The 16,699-nt window shown below is 61.6% G+C and overlaps 1 protein-coding gene across 1 annotated transcript; it reads left to right on the top strand.

Moving 5' to 3' along the window:
* Nucleotides 1-5,774: 5,774 nt before the first annotated feature.
* On the top strand, nt 5,775-11,880 carry ASMT (acetylserotonin O-methyltransferase). Its single transcript, XM_090265022.1, has 8 exons — nt 5,775-5,853; nt 6,480-6,648; nt 7,491-7,620; nt 9,068-9,136; nt 9,932-10,056; nt 10,703-10,924; nt 11,234-11,356; nt 11,659-11,880. Exons 1-8 carry the CDS (start codon nt 5,782-5,784, stop codon nt 11,868-11,870), a joined length of 1,122 nt encoding a protein of 373 aa, XP_090121148.1. The 5' UTR covers nt 5,775-5,781; the 3' UTR covers nt 11,871-11,880.
* The last annotated feature ends 4,819 nt before the right edge of the window (nt 11,881-16,699 follow it).

Below are 16,699 nucleotides of genomic sequence, written 5' to 3'. Positions count from 1 at the left end.
GCCGCCATCCCCGAAGACCGGGGCCCCTCTTCCAGCTGCCTCGGCGCGCACGTCCGGGAGCCTCCGCGTGGAAGCGGGTGGCGCGTCTCGAGTCCTTTGGTCGAGGACAGGCGGCCCGGGGTCCCTGTGGGGCCGTCCGTCACGAGCCCTTAGTTTCCCGTCAAACTTCTGACCGATAGCTTTAACGTGGCCGGCCACCCGGATCAGCAGAGACACCCAGAACGGCGGGTGAGGGGCTCGCTGACCCCCCCCCGATGGCCCCGATGTCACGGCAGGCGCGTGGCCGGGCTCCGAGGCTGAGACCGTGGCGTGCGGGGCGGGAACGGGGGTCCCCCCTGGCCCTGCTGGCTGTTCTGTTTTCCTGTTTTTCTTTGTGTCGTTTTAACTGATGGGGAAGCGCCGTGGCTGGGACGCCAGAAAATCTAAGTGACCTTGATAGAGGACGTCGTGGCTGCAGGAGAGCCGGTCTGGGCCGGCCTGGGGCTCCCTCGCCTCAGACACGCTCGCGATGGACAAGTTCAGGGGCTGCGCACAGAAGAGCCGGCTTAGGAAGCTTTGGGTTCTAGTGGAGGGCAGCCGGCGTGGTTTTTGTAAAAAGCCGTTTTGCTAAATTATTTTTATTCGGAACGTTTCCAACAGATTTAAGGTTGCGAACTTGTTAAATTTTATAACGATTTGCCGCTCCGCGTGACGCGCGGGAGCCCTTCCAGCGAGCCGCCCTGTTTGCGTTAGGAGAGATGGTGTTTATTCCAGTTTGCATTTTTATGGTGAAATAAAGCCTTTTCCAGTGAAGGGGTGCCGTGCGTGGTGCTTTGTTCGCCCGAAGGGCCGCGTTTAGGGAACGAGGTGAAGAGAGGCCGGTCCTGTCGTTAATGAGCCGGTCACGGTCGGGCGTAGCGTCGGCCCCTGCGCAGACCCCAGACCGAGACGACCCCTCGTCACCGAGACGGATGTCCCTGTGCCGATGGTGGGTGCCGAGCAGTTCCCATCGCCCTCACAGCGGAAGCGGGCCTGGCAGCCTCGCCCCTTCCTGTCCCCGGCACGGCTCTGTCGTTGTCACCAGCTGATGTGTGTGTGCAGGGCGTTCTCCGGAGCCCAGCGACGCGTACAGCCCCGCAGGAATCCGGGGCCCCGGGTGCCCGCAGCCCCACACTGAACTCTGACAATATCGGGGGCTGGGTGTCACCGCGGACCGGGTCCCTGAACCCTGGGGACGGTGACGGAGCAGAGACAGGATCCTGGGGAAGGCCACACAGCAGTGAGGTGGGGAGGCCCGGGGTTCTGTGGGGTCACGGAGGGGTCTTCGGGGTGCAGGGAGATTCCTGGGGCGGGAGGGGGTGGGGTCAGCTCCCTGTGGAACCGGCTGACGCACGGATCCCGGCAGAGGCCTGTGCACCAGGCACGAACGCGGCGTGCTCAGGGACCCCCAAGTAGGGGCCGGGCAGGTGGTCCCCGGGAAAACCGCCGCCCAAGTCAGCCGCGGACGGAGCCACAGACCAATCAACCGGCTGGACGGCACTGGCCACCCATCCGAGGGCAGCGTGGTGCTCTGAGCTGGGCCTGCAGTGACGCCGTGGTGGACAGAGCGGGGAGGACAGGGAGGCGGGCTGTGGCACAGCGGGGCGCCCGGACGTGCTGGTCGGGGCAGGGGGGCTCGCAGGGGGCATGTCGGGGCCTTGGGTGCGCACGGCAGGGCTCTGGGCCCTCCCCACGCTCAGGGAACGGCTGGGGCTGCGGAAGAGACTCGGAAATCTGCGTTCCAAACACGCTCTGCGCTGACCCAAGACACGCACAGGCAACATCCAAGCGCGTCGGGAACCGCGGGGCGGAGCCACGGGGCGCACGGCTCCTTCCTGTTCGCGTTCTGCCGTGCAGAGGACGCAGGACCAGGGCGCCTGGCTGTGACGGGGCCGCCACTTTGGAGACGCTGGAGAACCCCCAGGAAGAGCAGGTTTGGGAGCGGAGCGCCTGGCTGGAACCGTTCCCGGCGGCGGGAGCCGGGGAGGCCGTGATTGGCGTGGGGGCCAAGCGAGGGGCCCACGCGCTCTGCCTGGGGTCCCGGTCGCTGGGGTGCCTCTCAGGTTTGAGATCCTCATTCTCTGGATGCGTTCGAGTGCCGTTTTCCGTATTCTCAGGACTCTGGTTGCTTTTGTGAGAATTCTCGTCTCTCCAGGTCACCAGCGGTGAACCGCGGCTGATACGTGGGAAGGGGAATGAACCGAAATACGTTTGTGACGGGTTAGAGCGGATACAGGCACGACACCGTATGAGTCTTGGAGTCCTGCCGTGACTGGCGTCCCCGGGGGCCGGGAAGAAAGCTCGTGTGTGTGGCAGGCACGGCCGGTGTCCGCCCTTGGAGCACCGGCCCCTCTCGGGCTGCGCGGAGCAGCTCACGGCGCCCATGGATACCTCCGCCCTCGGCTTTGGCGAAGAAGGTGCGGGAAGCCAAGGACGCTGGCTGCGCCGTGGGAGCTCGGGAAACAAGTCACAGAGGCGGACGCGGGGCCCTGGGGCCTCGGCCTTAAGGGTTTTTATCTGTCCCCCCCCCCTCCCGTGGGGGTGTTGGGGCGCTCTCCGGAGAGGCCCTCAATAGAACATTCCTCTGCTTTCCAGGTGTGGGGGCTCTCCTGACCGGTGGGCTGTGGCGTGGCCCCCGCCCGGCCCGGCCGCATCTCTGTGGCTGGAGCTGACACGCAGCCGAGGCCTGGATGTGACCTGTCGTTGGACCCAAACTCCGTCTCCACGGTGCCCAGACCCGGGCCCTGAGCTCAGGCTTCCGAGGGGGGCCCTGCGAGGGTGAGCCTGGGCGCCGTCAGAGGCTCTTCTCCAGCCCCCCCGGGTTCTCCTCGAAGGGGGTGCCGACCGCATGACCGGTGACAGGCCAGCGTGCTAGGCGCCCCCTCGGGGTGAGGTCCTCGCCCATAGACGCGTGTCTCCTTGTTGGCCCGTTGCCAGGTGGCTGCGACGTCTCGCCCCGGTGACCGTCTGTAGCTGGCCGACCGGCCCTGCCCTGCGCCTGCCCGTCTAACGGCCGGCACTGTCCCCTGTACTCAGACGCCAGGGACACATCGGTCCCCTGGCCGGCCTCCCACATGGGTCTCGGAGATCCCGCGGGCATGGGGACCCCGGGAACCAGTCTGGGGTGCGGTGGAGCCAGGCAGCGAACTTGGATGGAGCCGACGGGGCAGCCGTTGGAGGCCCGCTGCCCTGCGTGGCTCCTCACTGCCCACGGGGTCCTTTTTTCTTAAAAAACACAGCCTTCTGCGGAGGTGACGCTCTGGCGGGGCCTGGGGTCGCTCGCACGAATCTCCCCGTTTCTTCCCTGTAAATGGGCATGAGCGTGTAACTGGTCTTCAAACACAAACAAAAATAAAGCTTCCAGAGCAGCTTTATTAAGATCTCATCCACATACCAGGATTTCCGCCCCTTTTCCGTGGGCCATTCAGCTCGTCTTTTTTTTTTTTTCCTAGTTTATTCGAGAACCTCTTTGCCGCCCACAAAGAGACGCACCGGCCAGGCCCGGCTGGACCGAAGCCTCGAGCGTCTGAGCTCTTTTCTGCTTCAGAGGCGGCCGCTGTGAACTCTCCTCTGGCCGAGGGGCGTCTTCCTGGGCCCGCGTTTCGAGACTCCGCCTCTTTGCCCCGACCCGTGGGGCTCGGTGGGTTGGGTGTCGTCCCCGCAAAAGCACAAGATTGCCGGTTCGATTCCCGGTCCGGACAGCTGTCTGGGATGCAGGTTTAATGCCCCCTCGGGGCAACGGGTCAGCGTTACTCTTCCCCTCTTCCTCCCTCCCTGCCCCTCTCTCTAGAATTAAATCGGATCTTTAAATCTGATCTTTCAGATTCTGCCGACCTTGAACGTCAGGCCTCGGGCCCCAGTCTCTCGGGAATGCGCCCGGCACTCCATCTCATGCCCGAACTCATCGCCTGAGTGGTTGGTGGTGCAGAAATCCCGCGGCTCTGGGGACAGGCGTCTTAAGATGGGCAGCTTAGCGTTCCATCAAGCCAGCGCGGCCCACGGCCGGTCCCTGGGAGACCCAATCCTCTTACGTGCGGCTCATCTCCCCGCTCCCCCGCCAGGTCCTGTCTCCACCGATGCCTTGGGGGACGTGTCGCCCACGGAGCCGGGCAGCAGACGTGACTGCTCGCCCTCTGACCTTGCCCCGGACAAGGCGCACGTTTCCAGACACAGAGCAGACACGTGGGGAACACCGGCAGCCCCGTCTGATGGGCTTGAGCCTCCGACACGCAGGAGGGAGACGGTCCCTCCGAGCGGGAACGGCGGGGCGGCAGGATCCGGCCACCGCACATGGGGGGGGCCGCGAGGCAGGCCGTGGGCGTGGGGAACACCGTGCGGGGACACCCACCCCCCATCCGTTCCCTCTGCGTCCTGACTCTTGGGGCTGGGAAGGAAGAGTCCACTTGTAACCACACGCACGCCTGAGTCGCTCAGGTAGAGACGGCCGGCGTGAGCGTCAGGGAGGACCTGCAAGAATCAGCCGTGTTCACCCACGTGGGCGTGGGCCTGTCGGAAAAAGGTCCCGGTAGAGACACCGGCGCCCGGGAAAGCCAGTGAGCCCTTGCACTGCGAGTGGACCGAGGCGGGGGTGCGGAGGGTGGGCAGCAGCCAGGTCCCGTCGGGGGGGTCGGGGGCGAAGGCCGGAGCCTCGCGCGTCATCGGCGCAAGTGGCTTCCTGCCCGTGCCGATTTACATGGGATTAGAGGGAATTACAGGGAATTCCATTTCATTCCATGAAATGGAACGGAATTAAATGGAATTGGATTAAATTGCATTCAATGAAATTAAATTAGTTTTAGAAAATAACTAAATTTAAAAATAATTACGATTTTAAAGTAAGTACGTTTTTCAAAAGTCCTACATACCATTTAAGTGACATTGAATTAAGTTGCATTAAATGAATTAGAAAATAATTAAATTTAAAAATAATTACGTACGTTTTTAACGTAAATGCGTTGTTCCAAAGTCCTACATACCATTTAAAATAGTTCCATTAGAAATAATTAAATGAATTAAATTTAAAAGACATGAAATTTTAAAAACTATAACTCAATTATGTCATTAAAATGAATCCATGAGAAAGGAAAGAGTGAGTCACGAAATGGAGACATAAGATCGACCTTTAATGGGGTGCACTGTGTTTTGTCTGCGTCTAGTCTCTGGAGGGTTTTTAGTGTCGTGGAGACCGGGTTCTGACGCGGCATTATTTTCTTGTCTGCGGGCCGTCTGCGCGGCATCCGTGGAGAAGCGTGTGTTTGGGTCCTCTGCTTGTTTTGCGTGGAATTGGCGGTGGTTTTGGTTTTCACGCTGCCTGAGTTCCGTGCGCGTTTTGGCCGTGACCCCTGACGGGACGGGTCGTTGGCAAATACCTGCCGTCGCGCGCTAGGGCGTCTCTGGGCTCCATGGACAGCTTCCTCGACGGGCCCCCGACTTTCGACTTGGATGGCCTCTCTGTCTTTATTATTTTTATTAAATAAAAACAGAATTAAGAAACCAGCTTAAACAGGAGGTAAGCCCACTTACGATGACGTCACGAAGGATGGCGGGGCCACGTGGGCGGCAGGGACGGCAGGAGCCAGTGGGACCCCTAAGCGGGGCCACCCCCCGTCTGTAAGGCTAATGGGATTTTCTCTGGTGACCGTCTGTGCGTCCCGGGTGGGCCAAGAGCTTTCTGCAGCAGCACCGCCCCGAGCTTGCTCACAGCCGTGGGCGCCCTGCAGCCGGGACAGCCAGGGACCCTCCCGGGCCGGTGGCAGGAACGACATGAGCTCCCCGGACGATCAGGACGCCCTGAGCCTCCTGGATGGCTGCGCCCACGGCTTCATGGTCTCCCAGGTAGGATCCCCGGCAGAGCACCCACTGCGCGCCGTGGGCTGCCGGGCCGCGAGAGGCGACGGGGCGGGGAAGCAGGCTGGCTGTGCCCGTTATGGCCCTCCTCTGGGGGACCGACACATTCCGGAACTACGGGCAGAGGCCTGGATGCTGGGGACCCTCGGGGGGGAGCCTCGGTGCACGGACCCCGCCTCAGCATGACCTTCTTACTTATTCCTTTTTATTTATTTTCATTCTTTCATTTTTTTTTTCCATTACAGTTGCCATTCAGTATTATTTTGTAGTAGTTTCAGGGGTTCACCCTCGTGAGGAGACGTTGATAGACCTTACAAAGGGATGCCCCCCGATATCTCAAGGACCCCACTGGGCCGCGTGCACGGTGATGATAATATTATCCAGTCTGTTTCCTGGGCTGGACTTGCCATCCCAGGACTGTGCCACTCCGTCCCCCACCTTTTCCACCGAGCCCCCCGCCTTCAGAAGGATGTTTTTAAAAGCTTGACGTCCACGCAGATGACAAAGCCGACCGTGATCCCGGGAACCCGGATATTGACCGAGTAATACGGGAACGCGCCCCGTGCCGCCCTAGACCAGCTGTCTTTCTGAGTCCCCGCCTCGCCTACCCCCAGGTTCTCTTCGCCGCCTGCGAGCTGGGCGTGTTCGACGCCCTGGCAGAGGCGCCCCTGGATGCGGAGGCCGTGGCCGCGCGTCTGGGCGCCAGCCCCCGGGGGACGGAGCTCCTGCTGGATACCTGCGTGTCCCTGAGGCTCCTCCGGGCGGACACGAGAGGAGGGAAAGGTGAACGCGTTTTTCTAGAGGCGGCATTTAAAAGGCCCTGTCTGCGTGCCCTTTCCCGGGAAAGGACCGCCGGGCACGCCTTTTTGGTGTTGGGGGGTTTGAGGGTCTCCTCTTTGGAGCAAGAAAGCAGCCAGGAATGTCACGTCAGGGAGGCGCGTGGCCGGCTCCGGGTGAGACGTTATTGACCAAAAGCAACGGGCCCCAATGTAGCACCCGGGCTGCTGTGTGCCTCGGTCTCCCCTAAACAAGAGGAAAAGGGGAAAAGTATCCCCACAAAGGGACTTCTCACCCGACGCGTATTTGACTCAGCGTTTGGCATTCCCGTTGAGTTTATGTTCTTCCTGTTTCCGTGTGGACGCCGCCAAAGACGAGAGGGTCAGTTTTAAATCAGCGCGCTTGCTTGGCAGAACTCAACATCAGGGCGCTGTCGGGATTCTGTTCATCCGTGATGGGGCGAAGTCCAGAAACCGTGGCTCACGCCGGTGCAGGAAGGACCGGGGGTGTGCGGCCGGCTGCAGCGGCCATGGGCAGGGACAAGGAGTCACGCACCTGCTGGATTCTGGGTGCAAACCTTGTCACAGGTCCCACCGAGCAGAGAGACGCCATTTGGGGTGGCCATTCTCCGGCAGCCGGGCTGGGAAATCCAGCAGGTTCCGGGTGCCCACTAGCTGCAACCCGGGTGGGATTCCACGCAAAGCAATGGTCACCTGCCCCTGCGGGAGAAGCCCCCAGTGGCAGGGACCTCTGTGCTCCCCAGCGAGAATCATATCATGACGTTGGTGACGGCACACAGCCATGCCTTGAAATTTCACTGATGTGTGGTTCTTTTGGTCTGTTTTCAGCGTTCTATGAAAATACAGAGGTCTCCAGCACCTACCTGGTCAGGTGCAGCCCCAGCTCCCAACACAACATGCTGCTGTACTTGGCCAGGACGACCTACCTGTGCTGGGCACACCTGGCCCAGGCTGTGAGGTGGGCGTGGCGTGGACGGCGTGGGTGATGTCCCAGGGAGGCCCCGGGGCTGCTGTCAGGGTGCGGAGCAGGTGACATGCCAGGTTCCTCGGAGGAGCACACGGGACACCTCTGGACTCGGAAACCCAGAGCGGATGTGGTCACCTGGGGTGGATCTGCGGAAGTCCCTTTACTATAAATCTGTTGAGATAAAAAAAAAAATCCTTGTGCTTTGAGCGTCTCCGGGGAAAATGGCGTGACTCGCACACGCCATGCCAGGAAGTGACTCTGAACGCAGCGGTGGGACAGGAAGCTTGCGGCATCAGAGCGTGTGTCTGGGGTGGGAAGGGGGCCGATGTGGATGGTGCCAGGGACTAGGGCAGCAGGGAAAGGGGACGAGCCCCAGGGACACAGTTGTCCAGAGACCTGGACACCGTTGCCCAAGGTGGGGTCAGATGCCCAAGGAATTCTTCACCCAGATGCAGGAGGAAGAAGAGGAGGAAGTGCTTGGAAGAGCTGTTGCTGCAGCTGGGGGTCGACCAGCTGGCCCTCCAGGTGCAGGTAGACCAGCTGTTCCTGCTGGTGTAGATAGACCAGCTGGCCTTCGAGCCCCAGGTGGACCAGCTGGCCCTCTAGCTGCAGGTAGACCAGCTGGCCTTCGAGCCCCAGGTGGACCAGCTGGCCCTCCAGCTGCAGGTAGACCAGCTGGCCTTCGAGCCCCAGGTGGACCAGCTGGCCCTCCAGCTGCAGGTAGACCAGCTGGCCTTCGAGCCCCAGGTGGACCAGCTGGCCCTCCAGCTGCAGGTAGACCAGCTGGCCTTTGAGCCCCAGGTGGACCAGCTGGCCCTCCAGCTGCAGGTAGACCAGCTGGCCTTCGAGCCCCAGGTGGACCAGCTGGCCCTCCAGCCCCAGGTTGACCAGCTGGCCCTCCAGCCCCGGGTTGACCAGCTGGCCCTCCAGCCCCAGGTAGACCAGCTGGTCCTCCAGCTGGCCCTCCAGCTGCAGGTCGACCAGCTGGCCCTCCAGGTGCAGGTCAACCAGCTGGCCCTCCAGCTGCAGGTAGACCAGCTGGCCCTCCAGCTGCAGGTTGACCAGCTGTTTCCACTGGTGCAGGTAGACCAGCAGGCTGTCAGGCTACAAGGTACATCCTTAGATGTTGGGCGAGAGTCATTCTAGACTCCGGTGTCCCCCAAATGGCACCTCATTTCCAGGGTCTCTTTAAATCGCCACTCAACGTCATTCCCCCTTTGCTCACCTCTGGGAGCCGCATTATCAGGGGGACCCCGCCATTCGGAACACGCATGCATTTTGCCCTAGAAAGGAAGGCGTGGGTGTGTCCGGTCCCTCCGCGACGCTTCCTGCGTGGGCCGTCTGGGATGGAAGCGGAGGAGGCGTGCGCGGCTGTCTGGGTGCGTGAAGTGATGTTCCAGGAACGTCTCAGAGCTCAAGGCTCTCCCCCTCGTTCCAGGGAGGGGAAGAACCAGTACCTGACGGCATTCGGGGTTCCCTCGGAAGAGCTGTTCACGGCCATCTACAGGTAAGGCTGAGTGCCGACTCTCACGGCATCACGTTAATTTTTTTCTTTTTCAGGTGACACGGTATTTTATCTTTCCCGTTTTTTATTACTCATTTTCAATTACAGTTGTATGAGTTTCAGGTGTACAGCGTAGGGCCTAGACCATCACGCTGTGCTAACCGGGCTGCATACGTGCATCCACACAGAGCAAAAAGCACGTTGATACTGAATAGAAAACTTAAAAAAAAAAACAAGGCTGCTGTTGTCCAGCCGGTGTGGGTCCATTTCATGGGTTGATGTGGTGTTTGCCCTTCCCTTCAGAAGGCGGGGAGACGCAAACCCAGCTGACGCGTAGCGCCGAGGGGTGGCGGGTGGCCCGGCCGCCGGGGTGCGGGTCTCAGCTCCCCATTATCCGCAGCCGGCCGACGGGCAGGGTACAGCTCCCGAGAGCCGCACGGAGGGAGGGAGGGAGGTGGGCGGATGACGGATGGACAGACACATGCACCGCGTCTCTCAGGCTAAGACAGGGTGTCTCGGCTTCAGCGCTGTTCCCCTTTGAGGCTGGATGGTGCTCCCTCTTACCCAGCCCCCCGGTCTCCCCACGCTGAGATCACACCCACGCAGCAGGCTCCAGAGAGCGGGCGGAGGACGGCGGGAAGGGCCCCCTTCTACTGCAGCGTGGGCTCCGTGTCACCAGCCTGATGCAGGGGGTGGGGGGGCTATAGCGCCCTGCCCAGCAGAGGGCACCCGGGTCCTTGCCTACGACGACCACACCGGGGGTGGCATGCTGTTGACACGCGTGGTTTCGCGTGCCAGGTCCGAGGGCGAGCGTCTGCAGTTCATGCGGGGCCTGCAGGACATGTGGAGTGTCCACGGGAGGAGCGTGATGGCCGCCTTCGACCTGTCCCGCTTCCCCGTCATCTGCGACCTCGGGGGTGAGTGTCGGCCCCGCGTGCGGGAGCCGCGTCCCGTGAGCTGTACAGGGGGCGTCTTAGCGTGTGTTCCCGTGGTGCCCTGGGACCTCGGGAAGGAGCAAAGTGGAGACCCCATTTGGGGCCGCGGGCACAGCCGCCTTTCCCGCCCTGGAGGCTGCCGGGGCCTCTGTCTGTCACCTTCTGCAGCCAGCGAGCCAGGTCGGAAGAGAGGGCCGGACATGTGGGGACCGTCCCCACCCCACTTGAGGGGTCCTTGGACCTCGGTCCACAGCTCAGAGGGGAGCCCCCCAAATCCTGGAGGGTGCTGGGAGGCGATCGGCACACAGAGTCCCCCGCGCAAGACCGTGCCTGCCCCAGGCTCTTCCCTCCGCTCCCCACGAGCAGCAGGCGCCACTCTTAGGCTTCTGTCTCCGGCGCTGTGTGACCTCAAGCAGGTGGCTTGGCCTCTCTGGGCCTCAGTTTCCCTGAGAAACGGGGTGATGCCGTGGCTGTGTGTCTCCCGTGGGGTCTCAGAAGTCTCCCCCAGGAAGGGTCGGCTTCTCCGTGGCCACGAGGTCTGGACACAAGAGCAGAAGGCAGAGTGGCCGTCCCTGGGGGTGGACACACAGGACGGGCGTCCCAGGGGAGGGGTCCCAGAGCCAGGACAGGCAAGGGGTGGCCCGTGGAAGGGCTGTCATCGGGGCGTCTGCCCCCCGGTCCCTCGCTGCCCGTCACCCTCTGCGCTCACTCCCAGGCTGTTCGGGGGCCCTGGCCCAGGTGTGCGTGTCCCTGTACCCCGGCTGTCAGGTCACCGTGTTCGACATCCCCGACGTGGTCCGCACGGCAAGGAAGCACTTCCTCTTCCCAGAGGAGGGGCGCATCAGCTTCCGCGAAGGTGGGTCTGTGGGGAGACCCAAGGGCGTCCCCAGCGGCGGGAGAGGCCAACGGGGGCGCGTCTCCAACATCCCCGCGCCCCATGCGGGGTGGTTCTCACGGCGGCTGGAGGGAGCGAGGCCCCAGGCCCCCTCAGAACCGCCCGCTGCTCCCCGAGACGCCCGCGTCTCTGTTCAGGGCTGCGTCCGGGGTCCCCAGCTGGGAAAGGCTCGGGGACGCTCGGTCTCCCCCCTCCCCTGGCTGGCATTCCCACGCCTCGGGGTGCTGGTCCGCCGCGCTGGCCGTGGGCCGACACTGCCCCGCGTTGCAGGAGATTTCTTCCGAGACCCCCTGCCGGACGCGGACCTGTACGTCCTGGCCAGGGTCCTACACGACTGGACGGATGCGACCTGTGTCCACCTGCTCACCAGGGTCCACCAGGCGTGCAAGCCCGGTAGGTTGTGTGCTCACGACCCCGTCCCGGCTGCCGGGGGACGTCTGTTCATCCCGAGGGTCCCTGGGGACGTGGGTGAATGGGACGCTGTCCCACTGTCCCCTAAGGTCCCAACTCCGGGTGGCCCACGAGGACCACGCTTGCCTGCTCCAGCTGAAAGGAGGAGGGAAGGGAGGTCGGGTCTGCCGGGCAGATGGGGACAAAGGCGTCCCGGGCAGTGGGAAGGGGACCGGGAAGAGGACCGGGCAGGGGAGGCTGTGGGTCCTCGGTCTTGTCAGTCTGTCCCCTACCCGTGCCTGCAGGTGGTGGCGTCCTGGTCATCGAAAGCCTCCTGGACGCGGACGGGCGGGGGCCCCTGACCGCGCAGCTGTACTCGCTGAACATGCTGGTGCAGACGGAGGGCCGCGAGCGGACCCCCGCCCAGTACCGCGCACTGCTGGCGGCCGCCGGCTTCCGGGACGTGCGGTGCCAGAGGACCCGGGGCGTGTACGGGGCCGTCCTGGCCACCAAGTGACGCGCCCCCGCCCCCCCCGCCCCCCCGAGGGCCTGTCCCTGCCGGGGACGCGCAGACTTCGGGAGGGACAGGCGGCCTCACGTGGGTCTCTTGTGTTTCCTGCCGGGGACTCGGGGCTTCTGGGGACGGTGGTTGCCTTCCTTTTACTTTGTGGGTTTGTGTTTTCTGTTTTAAAATGTAGCTTACGTTATTCAACTTCACATACTGACCTCTGCTGTACTCTATTACATTCTGTCTCCACACGGGGGTGATTAGGGTGGGGACATCTTGGGGACAGGATTCTGTCTGCCCTGGTGTAGCAGGTCCTGACGTGAGCCGCTTTGCCCGCACGTCCGGGAAGGAAAGCAAAGTCGTGACCGCAAAAGCCGTGGGAGGCACACGGTTCCTTCTCGGATGCCGAGTGTTGCTGGGACTCACGACCCCCAGAGACCCCATGGGGTGAGGGTCCCCCTCGCCTAGGGGGCCTCCGCTCCGCATCACGGGGACCTCAGCCCAGCGTTATGGGGGGCAGGACACAGGCCGGTTTGGGGGTTTCCCAGCCTTTGCCCCTCCATTCTTAAGTTCCCGCAGGACGGTGGGACGGACATTTCCCGCGTGTCCTTCATGGACACACCTGACCTTGAATAGTCTTACCTCCGCCTTTAGGGGGCAACAGCCGTTGCTCACGGCTTCACTTCTCTCCTGCAAGTGCCGTGGCCATCGAGCCTGCGGTGCGTTGCAGGCGCCCCCCACAAAATTTATTCCCCATCTGTTGATCGTGCCGACGGGTCCCCAAGAAGTCCGGTCCCCATCCACCCTGTCTCAGTCACAACTTGTATTTTCTCGTGATGACAGCTCCTAAGAGCCGGTCTCTGAGCCGCGTGCAAACACACGCAACCGTGTTGCGGACGGCGGCCCCCGCGCTGCCCAGGAATGACGTCCCCGGGACGTACCCATCTGGCACCTCTTCCCGACCGCCACCCGTGGGGCCTCCATCCTGCCCCCACCCACCTGCTCTCCGTCTCCGAGTTCCCCTTTTTTTAAAAAAATAATGTCCCCACTACGCGGAGACCACGCCGTGGGCGCCCTTCTGCGTCTGGCTGAGCGGATCCTCGGCATCCACGGGGCAACCGCGTTCTTCTGGCGGCAAAGGAAGCGTCACCTCGGAGGAACCATCTCGGACGTTCTGATTTTTATTTTTAAGTCCCAGCTGACATTGAATAGTGTAGGAGTCTCGGGGGTGCGGCATCGTGGTCAGACATTTGTCTACCTTAGAGAGAGACCCCCAGCTCCCCGGGATTTCCAGCCACCGCCTGGCACCCCCACATTCTTTGTACCATGTTATGGATGCTGTCTGTTCTCCGTGCTGGGCTTTACGTCCCCCGGGATGGTTTTCTAGCGACACCCCGTCCTTCGCGATCGCTTCGCTGACTTTTCACGGCCCCGTCTGACCGTGGGAACGACCCTCGCCCATTTGCACAACCAGGGAATGCGTTTCTCCCTGGCCCCGTACCTCATGGCGCCCCGCGCCCCGTCCTCCGGCTCCTGGTGCACCCCCACCTCCCCCCAGGGCCAGACCCTGCCCACCCGCCTTCCGTGCCCAGAGCCAGGGGGACGGAGCGACATGGTCACGGTCACGGTCACGGTCACGGTCCTGTCCAGGTTGGAACGCGCAGTTATGACAACGGACACCAGGGGGCACTGTGGATGCATCGTACTGGGCACGGGCTGGTAGACGAGCTGTCTCTCTGGAAACTCATCGCTTTCTGGGAAATAACACCCGTGGTTTGCAGACGACTTGACACTTTGGCAACGGCCCCGTCCCCTTTGAAAAGATCCGTGCGGAGAATTTCCAACCCACCCTGCGCCCACCTGGCCCCCATCCTGGCCTTTTATCTTCTTGCCCCGGTTCCCCGTGTGTGAGGTTTTCCCGCGTGGCCGTCGGGAGAGGATTCATCACTGCATCTCTGCCCCCAGGACGCACGTGGCTCAGGGCGGGACGGGGACAGGGCGGGCTTCTTAGCGCCCGTCGGTGCCTTGGCTGCAAACCTGTCATCGGTGTCTGGGGGCTGAGGCTGTTTTCTGGGACCCTCCCGTCCTGCCGGGCCTTTGTTTTGGGATGAGAACATTTTCCCATCATGGCGGGTGGGGTACGGTCCTCGGTCCACCTTGACCCGCGGGCTCCACTTCTGGGGGCAGGGCAATGCCATAATGTGGGAGCTCGGAGGCCGGGGGTCTTTGCCGTCACAAAAGGAGGCTTTCCCGTGCGGACCCAACGGGAAGACATGGTGATGGTGGGATTTTAAGCATCCCGGTATCCCCCGAAGAAGCGTTCGAACGCAAACTCCCGCGAGGCGCCCGGCGAAGGCCCGGCGGAGGGTGGATCGGAGCCGGAAAAACTGGGTTTCTGAGTTCGTGCCAACCCCAGCTCGGAGCTGGATTGGGGTGCTCTGCCCAATTGCACCCCAGTGAGTTTCCGGGTGAGTCTAAGAGGCTCCGCCAGGATATGAACGCCTTTGACGTCCTGTGTTCCAGAGGTCTGTCCCCGGTTCATAATTTGCTGTTTGATTTCACCGGGACAGGCGATGGCCAAACACGCCCCAGCCAGCCCGCCTCGCGGGACGGTGACCACCACGTCCCCAGTCTGTGCGGAGAGACGGTCTCTGAATAGAAATAAGGAAACGGGGACTCCTGCCTCTTCCTTTCGTCCACGGTTTCCTTTTTCACACCTAAAAAAGTGTGGGATTGTCACTGAGCAGCACGTGGGGTCCCACTGCCCGCTGGCCACTGCCACCCTCCGGGACAAACCCCAGAGGCCAAGGTTTGGTGATCCCGGAAAGGGGTCTTCATTCGGAAGCCGTCCCTGAAGCCCAGCAAAGCCACGGCTGGGTGCTGCTAGCTTTTCCCGTTAGTGTCTGTAGGGTTCGCTTACGAACTAAAACAACAGAAAGAAAAGCTACATAATTCTGGAAGGAGGGTGGCTTCCGCCTCACAGCCTGTTCCCTCTAGACCCCCCCAGAGAATACACCTGCGCCCCTCTGCCAGCCCAGCCTGACTCCAGGTTGCACCCGGAGCTCCTTCCCGTCCCAAACACCGTCCGCTGGGGAACGCAGGCGGCTGCCGCGCCATCACCCAGGTGTCATCCCTGGAAGGAAAACCAGGAACCCACGGGAGCCCAGACCCAGACGCGGTTCGCTCTTCTGCGTGACGTTTAAAGCCAGCCCCCTGCGTAGAAGCACCGTGGATGCGCAGCTGGAAACGTTTTGCGGGAAGTGTCCCAACGTAGAAACGATCCTAAAACACGCACGTGGCGCAGACAGGGCTCGAACCGTTGGCCTCTGTGTGTTTTCTGAGCGTTTGGCAGCCGGGGCTGAAAAGACCCCATGTTGGCGCAAAAACATGGGCGTGTGTCGGAACAAACGAGGTGAGCAAGTGAGTCTTGTCAACATGCGGATGGGAAGGACTCCCACCAGGAACAATAAAAAAAAAACAAAAACACACACACACACATTGTACGATACCCTTTGTAGAAAATAGAAATGTCTAGAAATTTCACGCATAGAACGTTCTAGAAACTCTGAACACTGTCCCGGGCTGAGGGGCTGGACGGAGAAGGGCGGGGTGCCCCTCGGGACAGGTGGGGGCATTTGCTCCGTTCACGCTTCCGTGGGGCATTCTGTGGGGGTGGCAGCCCCCTGTCCCCCCGCATCCTCAGAGGGAACGTCCTGAGCCTTTGAAATCAAAGGCCGTGACATTCGCTGACCGACCGCTCCCCGGGGAGATCCAAGGGGCCAGAGAAAGGTCGTGTGAGTGTAATTGGGCCTCTGCGTGCGGGGGGTGGTTGGGATCCCTGCAGGGGGGTCCCTTTACCCCGGAATCTCGACCTTTGATGAAGCACAGCCCCGGCCACCACGTCCTCCTGAGCGGCGGCTTCCCTTTCATGTGGCCCGCGGGGTCCACGTTTATTTTCAGCAGCGGAAACGAGGCTTCCCTGGCAGGCGCCCTGACTGGGAATCGAACCGGCGACCTTTTGGTTCAGAGGCCGGCGCTCCATCCACGGAGCCGCAGCAGCCAGGGCTGTCGTGTAGGGTCTTACAGCATTTACGCGAAACGTCCACAGCAGGCACATCCATGGAGACAGAAAGTAAATCATGAGTTGCTTCGAGCAGGAGGGACAGACGCAGAGAGGTTTCCTTCTGTGGCCGTGCCGTGTTCTAACATGGACTGTAAGGATCGTAGCAGAAACCACGGAACCACACCCTCTGAGCGGCTGACGTGCAGCGCAGGCGAATCATACATGTGCACCGAGTTGTTTAAAAAATTAATAAAAATAAAAGAGAGAAACAGAGCGGGCGGCCTGGTTTCCATATGGAGGGCCGCCTGCCGGGCAGGCCCGAGGCTGGCATCGGGGAACGTAGTTTGGAGGGCGTCCGCCACCTGCTGTGACCAGAGCGGGTCATGGGGCCCCAGCGTTGGCAGCAACCGTGGGGCCCCTGCTTTCTTCTGGGGGACGAGATTGGAAGGAACCCAGAGGGCAGGTGCTGGTCGGATTTCTACATGTGATTTTCTACTTCTATTTGCCTTGCAGGTGTGTGCGTCCCTTTCTTGAAATAATAAAGCAGAACACACCAAACACAGGGCATCTCCTTTCCCATCTTCCGTATTAAAAGGGCTGCACAAAAATGGACACATTTTGACGCGTCTTTTTTTTTACATGCACGCGGATATGACAGCTGTCCCGATCCCATCTGACGACTTTGTGTTCAGGGACATTAAAGACAAGTCAGTAGTACTAGGGCCAGTGTACGGGCAAAATGTCGTGGGCTTTTTGGCCACCTCATTATCTATCT

This window comes from Furipterus horrens, unplaced genomic scaffold, assembly GCF_987537825.1.
Source record: "Furipterus horrens unplaced genomic scaffold, mFurHor1.1.pri manual_scaffold_17, whole genome shotgun sequence".
NCBI lineage: Eukaryota > Metazoa > Chordata > Mammalia > Chiroptera > Furipteridae > Furipterus > Furipterus horrens.
This window is presented reverse-complemented; position numbering and strand designations above follow the sequence as displayed.